The sequence below is a fragment of the Arachis ipaensis genome, chromosome B7 (genome assembly GCF_059453495.1).
Source record: "Arachis ipaensis isolate K30076 ecotype BB chromosome B7, ASM5945349v1, whole genome shotgun sequence".
Lineage (NCBI taxonomy): Eukaryota > Viridiplantae > Streptophyta > Magnoliopsida > Fabales > Fabaceae > Arachis > Arachis ipaensis.
Window position 1 is genome coordinate 18,621,336 of NC_142442.1, and position 16,804 is coordinate 18,638,139.

The 16,804-nt window shown below is 35.7% G+C and overlaps 3 protein-coding genes across 3 annotated transcripts; 2 read left to right on the forward strand and 1 right to left on the reverse strand.

Moving 5' to 3' along the window:
• Positions 1-356: 356 nt before the first annotated feature.
• Positions 357-2,305, forward strand: LOC110265004 (serine/threonine-protein phosphatase 7 long form homolog). Its single transcript, XM_021107722.2, has 4 exons — positions 357-422; positions 851-1,593; positions 1,675-1,762; positions 1,865-2,305. Exons 1-4 carry the CDS (start codon positions 357-359, stop codon positions 2,303-2,305), a joined length of 1,338 nt encoding a protein of 445 aa, XP_020963381.2.
• Positions 2,306-2,351: 46 nt separating this feature from the next.
• Positions 2,352-4,639, reverse strand: LOC148550491 (uncharacterized). The gene is made up of 2 exons (XM_088494516.1): positions 2,482-4,639; positions 2,352-2,383 (listed from the first exon to the last, which is right to left on the reverse strand). The coding sequence occupies exons 1-2, from the start codon at positions 4,637-4,639 to the stop codon at positions 2,352-2,354; spliced, it is 2,190 nt and encodes a 729-aa protein (XP_088350642.1).
• Positions 4,640-7,458: 2,819 nt separating this feature from the next.
• LOC107606822 (isoflavone 3'-O-methyltransferase 4-like) lies at positions 7,459-12,675 on the forward strand. The gene is made up of 4 exons (XM_088493711.1): positions 7,459-7,904; positions 10,371-10,684; positions 10,791-10,855; positions 12,379-12,675. Exons 1-4 carry the CDS (start codon positions 7,459-7,461, stop codon positions 12,673-12,675), a joined length of 1,122 nt encoding a protein of 373 aa, XP_088349837.1.
• Positions 12,676-16,804: the final 4,129 nt, after the last annotated feature.

The window sequence follows — 16,804 nt, forward strand, 5'->3', positions numbered from 1 at the left end:
GCATAAACCGCTACAACCAGCCGCGATTTATGTGTGTGAGTGTGTGAGTGTGCCAGCAGCGGTTTACGTGCGTGTGTGTAAGTGTAAACCGCTACTGGCAGTAGCGGTTTACGTGTGTGTGTGTGTGTAAACCGCTACTGCCAGTAGCGGTTTACGTGTGTGTGTGTGTGTGTAAACCGCTACTGCCAGTAGCGGTTTACGTGTGTTGCGTTGCCTATATAAACCGTGGTTGTAGCCGCGGATTATGCATTTAGATGGTTTGTGGAGTTTTTTAGAGAGAGAAAATTCTAGAGAGAGGTCAGAGCAAGTTGTGAGCGGGTCCGAGGTATCTCAGCGGTGACATCTGGCCAGTTATCATGGCAGGCAGGACTCTGTACCGACTGAACGGTGTTGCGCATATTGCCGGTTCTATTGGTGACGAGGTTAGTTAACATTTATTTTTTTCTAGGCTTTGCATATGTTAGTCAGAAAAATGGTAGGTTAGGTAGACGAACTAGAATTTATAGATTATTCCCTCTAGTTTGAAATTAGGCTTCGCATGCTAGGATGTTACTTCACTGGTTAAGGAAAGGGATAGCTGACGTTAGTGAATTATTTTAGTTTGGTTAGGGCATTTGTATGATATGAAGTTTTAAATTTTAAAGCTTTATAGTATTTTAACATTTCTGGCTGTTATTTATTAAAGTATGGATGTTGTTATTTTTCCTATCGTGACTAGGGAATTTTTTTTATTTTTTACCTAGGAGAATCTGTTGATGGTTTAATATATTTGTATCCAGTTAGTTATGGCAAATTTTTTAAGGATAGGAGAATTTAATTGGACTCTGTATATCTTTCTTGTTCTGTGCAGCCCACTAGGTGTATATACAGTGTGAGACGGCAACAGAATATGCCCTTGCATGATAGGATCATCCCGTATTTAGAGAGGGTTGGATTGTACCATTTGGCCAGGCTAAATAGCGAATGGTTCTGGTTGGATGAGCCACTGGTTAGTGCGTTCGTTGAGAGGTGGCGTCCTGAGACGCATACGTTCCACCTGCCTTTCGGAGAATGCACAGTGACATTGCAGGACGTGGCATTCCAGCTAGGGCTGCCTGTGGATGGTGAGGCTGTGAGTGGTTGCCTTGGTGAGTTTGAGACATACATGGAGGGTGGCCGACCAGCTTGGGAGTGGTTTGAGGACCTATTTGGTGAGCGCCCTCCACCGAATAAGGTCAAGCAGATGACAGTACACTTTACATGGTTTCGCGATAGGTTTAGGGTGCTACCAGTAGATGCGAGCGAGGAGACTGTCCGCATCTACACACGGGCCTACATCATGATGATGTTATCGACTCAGTTATTTGGGGACAAGAGTGCGAACCGGGTACATATACGGTGGTTGCCATTTGTGGCAAACCTTGATGACATGGGGAGGTATAGCTGGGGGTCGGCCGCTCTGGCATGGCTGTACCGATGCATGTGTCGGGTAGCGAACAGAAATGTGACTAATCTTACGGGCCCGCTCCAGTTGCTACAGAGTTGGATATTCTGGCGGTTTCCGTCTTTGAGGCCGGAAGGGTTTGAGGCTTTCTCTTTCCCACTGGCATCCAGGTATGTGTTATATTTTATTACTGTTAACAAATTTCTTTGGCGTTTTTATGGTAGTTTGTGTCTCATATGACTTAAATTTAGGTGGTCTGCCTACTTACCTCCTAACGATGGAAAGGAGCAGAGAGTCATAAGGTATCGGCTTGCATTGGATCGATTGACCGCTTGTGATGTAAGTTTTATAGCAGTTAGAGTTTTTATTTTTGCTTCGCTATCTAAATGTGACTAGATATATACTTGTTCTTGTAATGTATGATGAGTTTTGAAATTTCAGATTGTATGGGAGCCCTACTCCGCACTTGATGTACTTGCCGTTGTCCATCCAGAGATACTTACAGAGGAGCATAGTCGCCTATGGCGAGCGGTGACCAGTTTGATATACTTTGCGGTCATTGAGTGGCATCAGGTTGACAGGGTTGTTCCACAGCTGGGTGGAGTACAGCATATCCCTGAGGACGCTTTGAACGTAGACTGGCTGCATGCTAAGGACAGGAAGGGAGGGGATAGGTGGTTCCCCCATTACTATCAGGTCTGGCATTTGCACTGGGGAGGGGATAGGTGGTTCCCTCTTAGGTCGGCTGGTGTCAGCTTCATCCATGTTGTTGCGGATGCGGGTGGAACGTGGTCGTCCTTCTCTTGCCCTTCTCATGCCTGGGTCGGGGATCACTGTCGGCCCGTCATATGGTGGCCAAAGCCCCTCTGGAATACAAGGTGAAAAGGACATTTGATACACCTTAAAGACCTCAGATATGGTGTAAACCTCATCGACATAAGTGGCCCAATCTCGCCGTGACTGCGCACAGCATACGAGGGCATGGCAACAGGGATAATGCAGCGCCTGGAAGTATCCACAATCGCAGGTGCGATCCCTAAGAGAAACCTGATAGCTACCCAAAGAGAATTTGCCGGTGGGCGTCGTCTCAGCCACTGTATAGTCAAGGTGATGTCTATCAAACACAGTCACGGTGAAGCACCTCGAATCCTTCAGGTTACGCTCAATGGCCTTAACTACTGCCTGTGAAAACCGGTGCCCGGACCCTAACTGTGCCTCTGCCGTCTGACCCCTGACAACAAACAACTCCGCCAATTGGAGATATGTCGACTTAACCAGAGACGTCACTGGTAGGTTTCTTGTGCCCTTCAAGACAGAGTTCACACACTCAGAAATGTTGGTGGTCATGTGACCATATCTTCTCCCCCCATCCTTGTGTTGTGTCCACCTCTCATACTCCGTTCTGTTTGCCCAGTCGCACATGGCCGGGTTCTCCGTCCTCATTATATCAAACCAATAGTCGAATTCTGCTTCTATCTTCGCATACGCGGCATTCACCAGCCACCTCCTCGCATCCTGTCCCTTGAAAGTGAGGGCAAAATTTGCAGCAACATGCCGAATACAAAATGCCCGATAAGCATGTGGAGGTTGCCAACCACTATCGGGAGACTCTAGTGCAGCCTTGATGCCGTTGTGTCTATCAGATATCACGAGAATACCTTCCTGTGGAGTGACATGCCTTCTAAGGTTCGAAAGAAAGTACGACCAAGACTCTGCATTCTCCCCCTCCACGAGTGCAAACGCAACAGGCAAAATATTCGAGTTACCATCCTGAGCGATCGCCAACAACAATGTCCCGCCATACTTGCCATAGAGGTGTGTTCCATCGATGCTAACGAGCGACTTACAGTGGCGGAATGCCTCAATACACGGAGGGAATGTCCAAAACATCCGATGAAAGTAGACTCTATCTTCATCAACTTGGCCACCCACCCTAATCGGGGACGTCTTGAGTAGAGCAACGGAACCTTCCATCGTGCATGAGACCCCAAGGATCCACCGAGGCAGATCAGCATATGACTCCTCCCAATCGCCATATATTTGCGCTACTGCCTTCTGTTTCGCCAACCACACCTTCTGATAACTAGGCCGGAATCCATAAGTCGCCTCCGTTGCCTCTTGCAACACCTTGATCGACACCGACGCATCAGCTCGAACCAACGGATAGATTCTCGCACAAATCACATGATAATCAAGCTGCTTGTGGTCGCTTGATATCGATGTGGCCATACACGTGTGCGGACCGTTGTACCTCCTAACTTTCCATGTGCTCTTCCTTTTCCGCATGACTATCCGAATCAACCACGTGCACCCGTTACCAAACTCTTTGCATCTCCCTTGGTATTTCAGATTGTCGGACTCCATAACCTTGTACTCAACTCCACGCCGAATATTGTAATCTTTTACACTCAACACGGCTTCCTCTTTACTCTGGAAAGATTGGCCAATCTGAAATTCAGTCATAGGTGTCCCATCATGCATGCCCTGCCCATCGAATGTTGCATCTACATTCTGCTGTTGGCCGACGACTTTCAAGTTCAAAGAAGAGAGGTGGGGAGGGTACTCTTGTGTTGCAGAACCGGAACCTCCATGAGCTGAAGGTCCACCTCTTGGAATATCATCATCACTATCCCCACCAATATCGACAGGCTCCGCATCTAAATCATCGTCAAACAGTGTATTCTCAACTCGATCCGGTCCGGCATCGCATTCAAAATCAGGAACAACATGACCAATATATGCATGAACAGCCCCAGCACGTTCGGGCTCCGCATTCGGAACGGCCACTGCTACCACAGGCATCGATGTTGATGCACCACCAGCTGGGGTCGACTGAGGATTAGGTGCTGATACTCCCGAGCTATCCACACCATCTTCTAACTTCGCAAACAGCTCAGTTATCCTCACCTCCGGAAAACTGCGCCTGCAGTGAAACAAGACCTGCAAGTCTTCATCCGATCCGATCACGAAGGTCTCATATCGCACAGCAGTTGAGACAACATCAATGGGAATCTTGTAAAATAATTTTTTTACCCACTTCATCCCACACGTACCGAGCTTTCGTAATATGCTTTGCTTAATCTCGGCCAACGTATTCGACGATCGGATAAAAATACTAAGCGGTTCTCTATCTGTGAATTTTACACCGTGCCTTTTGCTCTTTTGAATTTTTCCAGAGCAGTGAACCAGAGCTACAAAACTATCCTCCCCCTCCATTTGTGAATAACACTCTACCTCTCCACATTTGGCCCCTCTATGGTTTATATAGGCAGCCCCATTCAGCCCATCACACGTAAACCGCTACTGGCAGTAGCGGTTTACACACACACACACACACGTAAACTGCTACTGCCAGTAGCGGTTTACACACACACACACACATGCACGTAAACCGCTGCTGGCAGCAGCGGTTTACACTCACACACTCACACACGTAAACCGCTACTGCCAGTAGCGGTTTACATAAAATAGTGAAACAATGCATTTGCGTATTGAATTTGAAAACAATGTATTTGCGTAATATTGGGGGTCAAACAATTTAGATGCGTAAATTGCCCTTATTTTTATGTAATAAAAAAAACACAAAAAAATAATTAAAAAAGTCGTATAAATTCAATCACTGCATATTAAAATTTTTAAATTCGTTCCTTTATTATTAAAAAATTATTTATTTGTTTTATCCTAATAATAAGATTGCAATGTATCGATTTAAATAAATTCTCCTTTTTTGTCATATATATATATATATATATATATATATATATATATATATATATATATATATTTTAAAAATTCATTGATAAAAAATGAAAAAAATATATTTGATACTATAAAAAAAGGGATTTATCTATCTTATTTTCTAAGGACACATATTAAATTTATAAATTAAGAAAATTTTTATTAAAAATATAAAAAATTTAAATTTTAATGCATTTATTTTACATTTATTAATTGAAAATATTTAAAACTTTTTACTAATGATAAGTAGGGCCGTCAAAATGGGCTAAACCCATCGGGACAGCCCGTTTACCCATTTAAATGGGCGGGCTTTGCCTCTAAAATTAAACCCGTTTAAATTTCGGGCTAAACGGGCTAAGCCTCACTAACCCGAAAAAAATGACGGGTTAAACGGGCTAGCCCGCGGGCTAAACGGGTGGCCCGTTTATTTTTTTTTTATATTTTTTAAAAAAAGTATCACTTTTAGCTAATATTTCTCCCGATCCGACCCCAATATCCGACCCATCAACGAAAAAAAATTATTTTTAATGGTTTTTGACCTAAAAGTAGTATTTTTCATTTTTTTGTCAAAATATTTTTCAAAAAAAAAATAAAATGATAAACGGGCTAGCCCGTTTAATCCATTGGGCTGGCCATAAACGATCCGGGTTAGAAAATTCTGGCCCGCGAACCCGCGAGCTTAACGGACCGGGTCTAAATGGGCCGGGCTAGCCCGTTTGACAGCCCTAATGATAAGTTTATCATGTGCCCTTAAGACACATGTTAGCAAAACCCTAAAAAGAATATACAAAAAATAGAGTCATGCTACACATTCAAATCTTTCTGATAACCAAGTCCAATTAAGTTGGTCCAAACCCAACAAAAATCAAATTTCATTACTGAAATATACGCTCCAACTACATGAACGTTCTCGCGTTTCTCTCCTCATCTTCCTTCTTTGCGTTTTTTCTTCTTTTTCGCATGTTTTCTTCTTATCATCGGTCTTTTATTGCTGTTGTTGTATTTTTTCTTTTCTTCCTCATCTTTTTAGTGATTTTGCAACATTATGCGTTTCTTCTTTTTCTTTGTTTGATTTTTTCTTCTTTTTATTCTTGTTAAGAGAGTAAACCAGACGAATAATGAGAAGGTAAAATAACAAGAAGAAGAAGAACAAGAAAAAAAAGAAGAAGATGATGATAATGATGAAGAAAAAGAAGAAGAAGGAGGAGAAATTTTGAGTTCGGTGCATTCTGGATTTAAATAAGGTACACTTTTAGTTTAAACTTGTTTTAAACTGAGTTTGTTTGTGTGTCGTCATCATTAAAAAAATTTACTGCATTCTGAATTTGAACGGTTATACATATAAAAAGAGGATAACGATGATGAAAATAATGATAATGATGATGATAATAATGACGATAGAGGATGATGATGAGGAAAAGGAAGGAGCAGATCGAGAAAATTCAAATAAAAAAGGAAGGAAGATGAGTAGGAAAAAGAGGAGATGGAGGTGGTGGTGGTGATGACAATAACAAAATAGAAAGATGAGAAAAAAAAAAGAGGAGGAGGAGGAGGAGGAGGAGGAGAAGATGATGATGATGATAATGAAGAAGAAAAAGGATGAGGAGGAGTTTTGAGTTATCATTAAGTAATTTCAGTGCATTCTAGATTTAATTTCGGTGCATTTTGGATTTAATTTTGTTCATTCTGGTCTAAACTTATCGTTAAAAAATTTTGATGCATTTTGAATTTAAATTGTTATACATATAAGAAGAAGATGATGATGATGATGACAATAACGATAACGATGATGATAATAATGATGATAGAATAAGAGTAGGAGAAAAATGAAGGAAAAGATCAAAGAAATTCAAATTAAAAAAAGAAAGAGGAGGAGGAAGAAGAAGAGGATGAGGAGATGGAGATGGAGGTGGTGGTGTAGTAGTGGTGACGACGACAACAAAAAAGAAATATGAGAAAAAAAAAAGAAAGAGAAAAAGAGGAAGAAATAGTGACATGAGTAGAAGAAAGAGAAGCGACTGCGAAAAAAAAAATGAAAAGAAATGCAAAGAGAAGGAGAAAAAAAAATGCATAATGTATGGTAACAGTTATAACAACTTGATTAAGTATTTTATTTTGTTATACAACTTTATTTCAAAAGATATTATGTCGTTTTTAGTTGTGCCTACAATTCCGAGAAACAGTATATATATTTAGTCTCATGAGAGGAATGTATTATAAGTTCACTTCAAAATACAACTACATATACATTACATTACTTGCACCCCATCCTGCTTTAATTTCGTCCCAATTCACAAATGGCTCCCGCATCAGAATCCGATGCAAAACTACTTGAGCTCCTCAAGCTACCACAAGATGAAGAAGAAGTAGATGGCTTCTTGTTTTCTCAAATGGCATGGTCAATTGTGGTTCCAATGGCTTTGAGAACCACAATAGAGCTTGGTGTATTTGACATCATAGCAAAAGAAGGCGAAGGTGCAAAGCTCTCAGCAAAAGACATTGTGGATGACATTGGAACCAAAAACCCTGAAGCAGCATCAATGTTGGATCGTGTTCTTAGGCTTCTTGCAAGTCACTCATTACTGTCTTGTTCTGTTGTTGAAGATCCACAAAGCTCTAATAACTTGCATCAGAGGCTGTATAGTCTCTCCCCTGTTTCCAAATATTTTTTGGGTGATGCTGATGGTGTATCTTTGGGACCCTCGTTGTGGCTGCATCTAGATAAAGTCTTCACCCAAAGTTGGTTAGTATATAGAATTATAGATAGATGCATAGATATAATGTGGAGCCTGATAATAGCTACCATGACCGATCAAATTAACAATATTTAAAAACATTAAAATTAAAATCATATTTTTTTTTTATATTTAAACAATATTTTTTAGTTTTATTTTTTAAATTAAAAATGTTGTGAAATAGAAAAAAAAAAATATTACTTTAGTTTTTGCAATACTTTTATTAGGGTCATCATAGTCATTAAAAGGTTTAATTACTTTGTTGTTGTTTATAGTTTTACAAAATTTGTAATTAAGTTTTTATATTTTTTTATTGGATCACTACATTGCTTTTAACGTTGTAATTAGGTTTTTGCTAGTGTAAAAAATATTAGAATTAACAGAATATTTCTCTAAAAATTGAAGGTATCTGCAATTAAAAATATAATTAGATCTTTGACTATATATTTTTTTTGGAAGAATATTTCGTTAACTTTAACATTTTTGATATAGAAAAAATCTGATTACAAAATTAAAAATAGTATTGGAATCTAATTATTAAAAGGAAAAAAAGTATAGAAACTAATTACAAATTTGATAAAATTATAGGAACCAATAAAATAATTAAACCTCATTATTATAATAGACATCATAACACACATATACATACACACATATTGAGTTTAATTTTGATGCACTAACAGTGTAAAATATTTTATATAGTCGTACAATCACATCCATCTGTTAAGATGATCATTCATGCGGTCAATAAAAATTAAATAATAGTTGTTTTTATGATATGGTGTTACGTATTTACATTGATAGTGCATTAAAATTAAATTCTATTTAAAAGCATTGTTAAATAATAAAACTGTTACTTTAATTTAACCGTGTATATATATATATATATATATATATATATATATATATATATAGAAACTCAAGAAACATTACAAGCTCTCTCCTAAATAAAGAAAAGACAAAGAAAAAGAACCTCATAAAAATCAGATTTTCTATTTTAATTACAAAAAATTAGGTCATATTAGTAAGTACGATAAACTCAAGAGAAATATCAACAATCTCAACCTTGATCTTCAGAGAGAGAGAGAGAGAAATTCTATTATATCTATGTTTATGGTGGCTATGGTAATTATACAAGTGTTTTAAAAATTAAAGTCACATTTTTTTCTATTTTAGTTACACTTTTTTAGCAATCCTTTTTAAAAAGTGTTGCTAAATAATAAAAAAACGTTTATATATGTTAAAATACTAGTATACAAGCTTTTAGCATCACTTGTTTGTTTTCAATGATTATTGTTAAGATAGTAAACACCTGATTAGTCATACATTTTTGCTAATTAATAATTAATTACATGTTTTTGTAAACTTTTTATATTTATTAAATTCTGTTATAATATGTTGCTTCTTTTTATTAGCATAAATTTTTAGAAAGAATGATATTATAATATAGTATTAGAGTTTTAGGTTCGAAAGATGGGGAATTCGATTTTTAATAAATTCCAAAAGTATAAAAGAACACAAGACAAATAAAAAAAAAGGTCCATGCAAAATAATTCAAATAAACCTAAAAAAAATTCTTACTTAAAAGAAAATGTTAAAAATATAACTATTTATATTATCTTTTTCTACCAGTTTATATTGATCATTGAATCTATTTCTAATTAAAATAATTATTTTGATAAATGTTAATTCTTTTAAAAAATGTATTAATAGGAATAATTAATAATTATTATAAAAAATTAAGTAGACTTAACTTATTCTAAAAATTAACTCAAAAAATAAGAGTTTTCTCACACTTACAAGAATTATCAGACTTTTAATTTTAAACAATGTAAAATTTAATAATTATATTAAAAGATTTTCAAATGTATTTCTGACGTTCATCACTTAATTGTCATAAAAATAATTTAGTATTTTTAATTGTCAATGATTATTAAAAATAATTATTTTTAAAAACATTTAACAAGGATTTAATTATAAAAAAAATATTGATAATATTTTTATTGAATGTTATCTTTTACTATTAATAATAACCGAATATTAAGTATTTTAACATAGATGTTTTTACAATTAAGTGAATGTCAAAAAATTTAAACATTTTTTTATGTATATTTTTGAGCTCTATGTATGTATATATATCTCTCACTATATATAATATTCTTTAGAAAAAAATTACTGTAAAACATAATTTTTGCTGCAATAGAACATATTTTGCAACAAAAAATAATGTTGTTGCATATCTCTGCATTACAACTTGTTGCCAGTTTTTTTTTTTTTTTTTTTTTTTTTTTTTTTTTTTATTTCGAACGGCCGTTTGAAATACTAGACAGTAGACACTTTTTTTTCTGGATAATTTAGTAAAAATAAAAAATAATATTTTAAAATAGTTATTTTTTATACACTAATAATAATCGTAATGCTAAACTTTTCGACACTAATGCTTATTGTATTGTTTATGTGTTTTGTATCATTAGGAATGAATTGAAAGGAGCAATCCTTGAAGGAGGTATACCATTCAATAGGGCTCATGGCATGCATGTTTTCGAGTATGCAAAAATTGATGGTAGGTTCAACGAGGTCTTCAACAAAGCAATGCACAACTCCTCCACTTTATTAATGAAGAGGATTCTTGATGTCTACAAAGGTTTCGACCACATCAATAAACTAGTGGATGTTGGTGGTGGTGTTGGGGCAACTATCAAATTAATCACTTCCAAACACCCTCATATTCTTGGTATCAATTTTGATTTGCCTCATGTCATAGAATGTGCCTCAGCCTATGATGATGGTATGTGTGATACTTTATTATTTGTTTGATTTTATTATTATATATAGATTTTTCCTTTTAAAGGAAATATGACAAATGACAATTGTATTTTCTAATAATGTTGCAGGCGTGGAGCATGTGGGAGGAGATATGTTTGAGAGTGTTCCTAATGGAGACGCCATTTTCATGAAGGTGGGAGGAATATATATTATGCTTTTTCGGACTAAATTTTTTTTATATATTGTTTTAGTGATGGTGAATCACTTAAATATTAGTGAATCACCTTAAATTTAAATATTGGATGATTTAATATTTAACAATTTTTTAAGGGCGTCTGTGATAAAAATAATTTGTCAGAGATGTATTATAAAAAAGAATATTTTTTTATTAAAAAAAAATACAATTTGTGAAAGACGCATTGTGTTAATCTGCCAAATGCGTATTATGAAAAAAAAAATATTCATAAAAACATAATTCACAGATAACATATTATCAATCATGACACATACAGAAAATATATTGTCAAATTTCAACCTTCTACTAAATAGTGTTATTTTAATTTACTTAGCTGAGATAATTAGCCTTAAGAACTTAAAAATCTATTGTAGAAAGAGAGTCTGATTTGTTAACCATATATCATTTTTTATTAGGCTCTATTTTTTTTTAAATGAATAACTAACAAAAATGATGTGACATAATTCTTCTAAATGTTTCTTTAATCAAGGATAAGAAAAAGACTATCGATCAATCATGCATTTGAGGTTCATTATAAGAGAAATGATAAAATGATTTTTCTTTTCGGGGGTACATATACTTTAAATTTTAAATCTCATTATTTCATTATCATAGGATATATAAAACATAACATTCGCTAATAAAATAAAAAAAATATCTGCACTATTGTTATTTGTATATTTTTCTTATATACTTTTTTTTTGGATAAAATATTATTTTAGCCCTTAATATTTGGGTCAATTTTAATTTAGTCTCTAACGTTTTAAATATTTTATTTTAGCCTTAAAATTTTTCAAACGTCTTATTTTAATTCTAAAAAAGTTTTAAACAGATTTAATATTGTCCAACCATTAGATTTGATACAAATAATTCGCATTTTGAAAAATAAATAGCATTCGATTTCAGTATGTTAGTAAAATCAATCTACCAACGATCATTAATATAAATTTTTTTTTAATTTTAAAATATTAATAATTAATTTTTAGGATTTGAGGTTTTGTATATAGAGAAAATTGAAGGCAAAAAAAGTATTACAAGAAGATTTTGGTTATACACGTAAAAAAATATATGACTTAACTAATAACGTTATAATGTCTACGTCCCTTATATATTCTGTTAACTATTAGCGCCAATTTTAGTAGTAGGACCACATTAAAACTATTTAAAAGTTTTTGGAATTGAAATAAAACATTTGAAACATTAAAGACCAAATTAAGATCCAACCTAAATATTAGGGACAAAGCAATACTTTATCGTTTTTTTTTATATAAAAGACGAACATTTTATCTTTTTTCACTTGTTATCAATAGTTTTAATATCAAAAAATAAAAAATTCCACTATACAAAAAATAGAACCGTATACAAAGATAGTGCATATAATATTTTTATAAAAAAAAATTGCAATTCCCATAAACATTAATTATATAATTATCATATCACATATTTGATGTCATAGAATTGTCGAACCGAAAATTTTGTAGAGAATACTTTATGATTGGGGAGATGAAAAATGCTTGAAGATATTGAAAAATTGCCTCAAGGCTATTCCGAATGATGGGAAGGTTATTGTGGTGGAAACAATGGTTTTCATTGTTCCTGAGCCAACATCTTTTGCCAAGAATGCTTTTGGAAATGATGTTATCATGATGACTCAAATGCCCGGAGGGATTGAGAGAACAAAACAAGATTTCATGGAGTTAGCACATGGATCTGGATTTAGTGGCATAAGATTTGTGTGTTGTGTTTCTAGCGTCTGGGTCATGGAGTTCTACAAGTAATTCTACACACGCGTATGTTACTGCATTTTAGACTATATTTGTATTTTGAAATGTTTACGATGTTTCTTTCTAGTTGTTTCAATTGAACAAGTGTTTGTGATTGTTTGGATAGCATATCTTTTTTAAGAAATAATTTTTTTAAAATATAATTTTATATATTTAAAGCACGTTTCAAAAATACATTTTAATAGAGAAATATGAATTCAAAATAGACACATGTTAGTAAAAAATAATTATATTCGAAGGTTGAGATGGTTTGAGATGTTAATAAAGTTTCGAAATGGAAGTTGAGATCAAAAGAGATGCACGTGAAGGCATCGAATGGAAAGCTATTTGGCACGGATTCGATGGACATAGTAAATTGAATAGCTACTTGAATGAGGAAGATCGAAGGTTTTTTCGAGTTAAAGGGATTTTCAGTAACTGTCACACGTTTGGGCAGAAGAGCGGGAACAGTTACCCAAATTTTCGCACACAAGGGGGCATCATGTCATTAATGGTCGGTTATGGAAAAAGGGCTATAAATATTAGAAAGTAATAAGGAACCGAGGTTGGAACTTTTCTTCAGAAATACACTCGAGCACACTCATATCCCAGCAAATTTCTGATTCTGTATTCGAGTTCGATTTCTGTAGGGTTCCTTCCATCTCTTTTTCTTTTCAATTTACAATTTTAGCAAATTCTACTTTTCCTGTTCAATTTATCTTTAAAGCATCTTTTAATTTCATTGTCATAATTACATTTCAGTACCTTTAATTTTCAAGTCAAAAGTCCTTTGATTCAATCGGAGGCATTTTTATCTCTTTGTTTAAATTCAACGCAAACCATTTCAGTTCCAGTCATTTTTACTTTCAAAGCCTTTATTTTACACTTTTCCAGTCTTTTCCTTTAATTCTCGTCTAATTCGAAGGTCTTTGATGCACTTATAGAAAAACTGGTACCTGCAAGAGAGGAGTAGGTTTCGCTCCCAAACCATTAGAATTGAACCACCTTCAATTTGCTAAAAATCGACAAAACAAATTGGCACACCCGGTGGGACAGTTTTAAACTGAAGTCTGTCAAATGATTTTGGTTTCATTTGGTGTATGCAATTAAGAAGTGGAAGAATTATTCACATGGCGGATGAAATGTCGAATGTGAATGGTGGTTTGTCCACCAATGACAGCATACTAGTAACTGTACAACCTTCGGACGTTACTTCATGTTCAGAAGGCATAATTGTGAGTGAAAGTATAGTGGTTACTAATGTTCAGACTGGAAAAAATGGACGTAATATTCGTCCACGTAGTAACTTACCACCAATACAGCCTCCGGTAACTACTGGTTGGCCTCCTTATGGCCTTCCTCCTGGTTATACTCCGCCAGTGAGCGGTTTTGTTCCTCCTATCCTTGTTGGGAGTGTAATTGGAGTAAATAATTCTCAAAACCCACAACAACATTCTGAGTATTCTCGTGATTATAATGTGGACTCTACGTCGAACGCCTCCAATTCGATGGCAGCGTTTCGACAACAGGTAGAGGAAAGTCATCATGATTTGGTTATCTTATTGACTCAGCAAATGACCACAATTCTAAATCCTATGATGGCTGATTACAAATTGAAATTCGACTGTCTTGCAAGGCAAGTCGAACGGGTTGCTCGAATCGTTGATTATGATGAAGGAGAAAGGCATGATGCCAGGGGGAATAATGAGGGTTTCGAAAATATATTTCAAAATTAAAATAATATTTTAAGAAACAGAGAGAATCCTCAGTTAAATCCCCGTGGTCAAAATACAGATAACGTTCTGGCCCGATTACGCGCTAATCAGGGTGGTGAACATTATCAAGTTACGAGAATTGTGGAAGATGTGCTCAATAGAGTCGGTTTGAATGTCGGGTTCATGAATCGACCCCATTTTGTATCTGTTTTTCCTCAAGTTATTCAAATGGCCGAAGTGCCAAGAGGTGTGAAAATCCCGAAAATAATTACAAAATTTGTAGGAAAAGTTGGAGAATCGACTACTGAACATGTCGCTCGATATTTAGTCGAGATTGGGAATCCAGCTAATGATGAGAATTTTAAAATGAAGTTTTTTCCTTCTTCGTTAACGAAGAATGCGTTTACTTGGTTTTTGAATCTTAGACCAAATTCGATAATGACTTGGGCTCAGTTGGAAACTGCTTTTTATGCCCAATTTTATCGAGGGGAATTGAACGTAGCAGTTACTGATCTAGTAGCTTTGAAACGAGAAGATAGTGAAACCATAGATGATTATATGATACGTTTCAAAAATGCTAGAAGTAGATGTTATATGTCATTGCCTGAGAGTGAAGTAGTGAAAATAGCAGTTATGGGGTTAGGATTTTATATGCATCGAAATTTGTTTAATGTGCATATTCCTAACTTAGCCAATTTGGCAGAAAGGGTTCGTCAAGTCAAACTTCTGAAGAAGGAAAAGGAGAAATATGAGAATGAAAAAAGGCTAAAGAATAGACCTTTTACTCAAAAGGAAAAGGTTGCTTATGTGGCCATGGAATCCTAGGAGGAGGAGTCTGATTTAGAAGCAGAGGTTGATATAGCCGAACTTAATAAGGGTCCTCCATATGTTTGTTATTTGCTTAAAAAGCTCCCTAGTAATGAAACGAATAATTCAAAACTGAAGAGTGGAAAGAGATATAGTTTTGATATCTTGAAATCTGACAAGATTTTTGATGTGTTGCTGAAAGATAAATAGTTAATTTTGCCTGAAGGCAGAACTTTACTTTTGGTGAAAGATTTAAAAGGGAAACCTTATTGTAAATTTCACCAAGAAACTAGTCATTCGACTAACAACTGTGTTCGTTTCAGGGATCTTATACAGGAGGCTATTATGGAAGGGTGTTTGAAGTTTGATGATGGGAAAAAGGAAATGAAGATTGATTCTGATCCTTTTGATGCTGAAGCCAGTTTTGCGGAGCCATATTTTGGTGTGAATATGGTTGGAATGTCGTATGATTCCGATGCAGCTTTGGGTGATTTTGAATCACAAGTCCGATCTGTATACCCTCGTGTGGGAGACGGTTTGTTGGATTTTTTGATGCAGTAAAAGCTTAATGATCGGGACGTATCTCTGTGTCTCGATGCAATGCGGTGTTTGACGCTGAAGCCGCAGCGATATTTGAGAGAAAGAATGAAGAAAGAACTGGCTCATAGAGAGGAGCAGGCTCGTCAGAAGCAACCAATTCGACGAGTTGAAGGACAAAGCTCCAAGGCTCTTCATCAAAATGCTAGTGCACCAATAAGCCATTCTAAGGCTATGGAAGTTCAATGGATTCGAAATTATTAAGAATTCCAGAATCGAGATGCTCAATATAAGCAGAACCCACAGTGGGGACATCGAGGACTCCCTCAAGGCCAATATCCCTATTATCGTGGTCGAGCTAGGGGATACCCAAGGGGTAGAGGAAGAAGGAATCAACAGCAAACAAAGAAGCCTCAAACTGATAAAGGCAAGGGGGCAACGCCTTCGGTGCACTCTCGAATAGTCTTTCCATCCGATGGAGAAATATATCCAAAGGGTATTCCTTCCCCTGCAAAGTCGGATAAAGGCAAAGCAGTAGTTAGCACTTCAAGTGTTGACAAAGAAAAGAATGCTGACTTAAATGAGGAGTATTTTGAAGAAGGAGATGATGAGATGATTGGGACTATTTCAATTATCTCGACTGAGTATTTGGGTGAGTATGAAGGTGATCCTGAAGATGATTATGATATGGATGATGAAGAGGCTTTTTCGTTCATTCAATATGAGGATGAACCGGGATATTTTATGAGGCCTTCTGAAAACACAAAAGTCACATCTCCGCCCACTTCATATTACTGCAACTATGAGTGGAATTAAAGTAAATAAAGGACTAAAACCCCAAAGTGGTCCCTGAGATTGGGCGAGTTACCCATACTTGTCCTTGACTTTCAAAATTCCCTAAAAGCATCCCTGACATTTTGCTCTGGGACCCATAGTTGCCCTGCAACCCTTTTTGGTGCCAAGTCAGCAAACGGAGGGATGATCTGGCACCTCCAATGCCACGCTGGAGCCAAGTGAAACGACGCAGTATCAATTTGGCGCCCAATGAAAAAGTAAACGACGTCATTCCTAAGTTGGAGCCCTTG

Bases quoted from the DNA above. Each gene is read 5' to 3' on its own strand.
- LOC107606822 (XM_088493711.1), top strand. From the start codon at position 7,459: ATGGCTCCCGCATCAGAATCCGATGCAAAACTACTTGAGCTCCTCAAG. The intron at 7,905-10,370 runs GTTAGTATATAG...TTGTATCATTAG, and splicing joins AAAGTCTTCACCCAAAGTTG to GAATGAATTGAAAGGAGCAA. The intron at 10,685-10,790 runs GTATGTGTGATA...ATAATGTTGCAG, and splicing joins TGCCTCAGCCTATGATGATG to GCGTGGAGCATGTGGGAGGA.
- LOC110265004 (XM_021107722.2), top strand. From the start codon at position 357: ATGGCAGGCAGGACTCTGTACCGACTGAACGGTGTTGCGCATATTGCC. The intron at 1,594-1,674 runs GTATGTGTTATA...ACTTAAATTTAG, and splicing joins TCTTTCCCACTGGCATCCAG to GTGGTCTGCCTACTTACCTC. The intron at 1,763-1,864 runs GTAAGTTTTATA...TTGAAATTTCAG, and splicing joins ATCGATTGACCGCTTGTGAT to ATTGTATGGGAGCCCTACTC.
- LOC148550491 (XM_088494516.1), bottom strand. From the start codon at position 4,639: ATGGAGGGGGAGGATAGTTTTGTAGCTCTGGTTCACTGCTCTGGAAAA. The intron at 2,384-2,481 runs GTAGCTATCAGG...TGCTGTGCGCAG, and splicing joins CACCGGCAAATTCTCTTTGG to TCACGGCGAGATTGGGCCAC.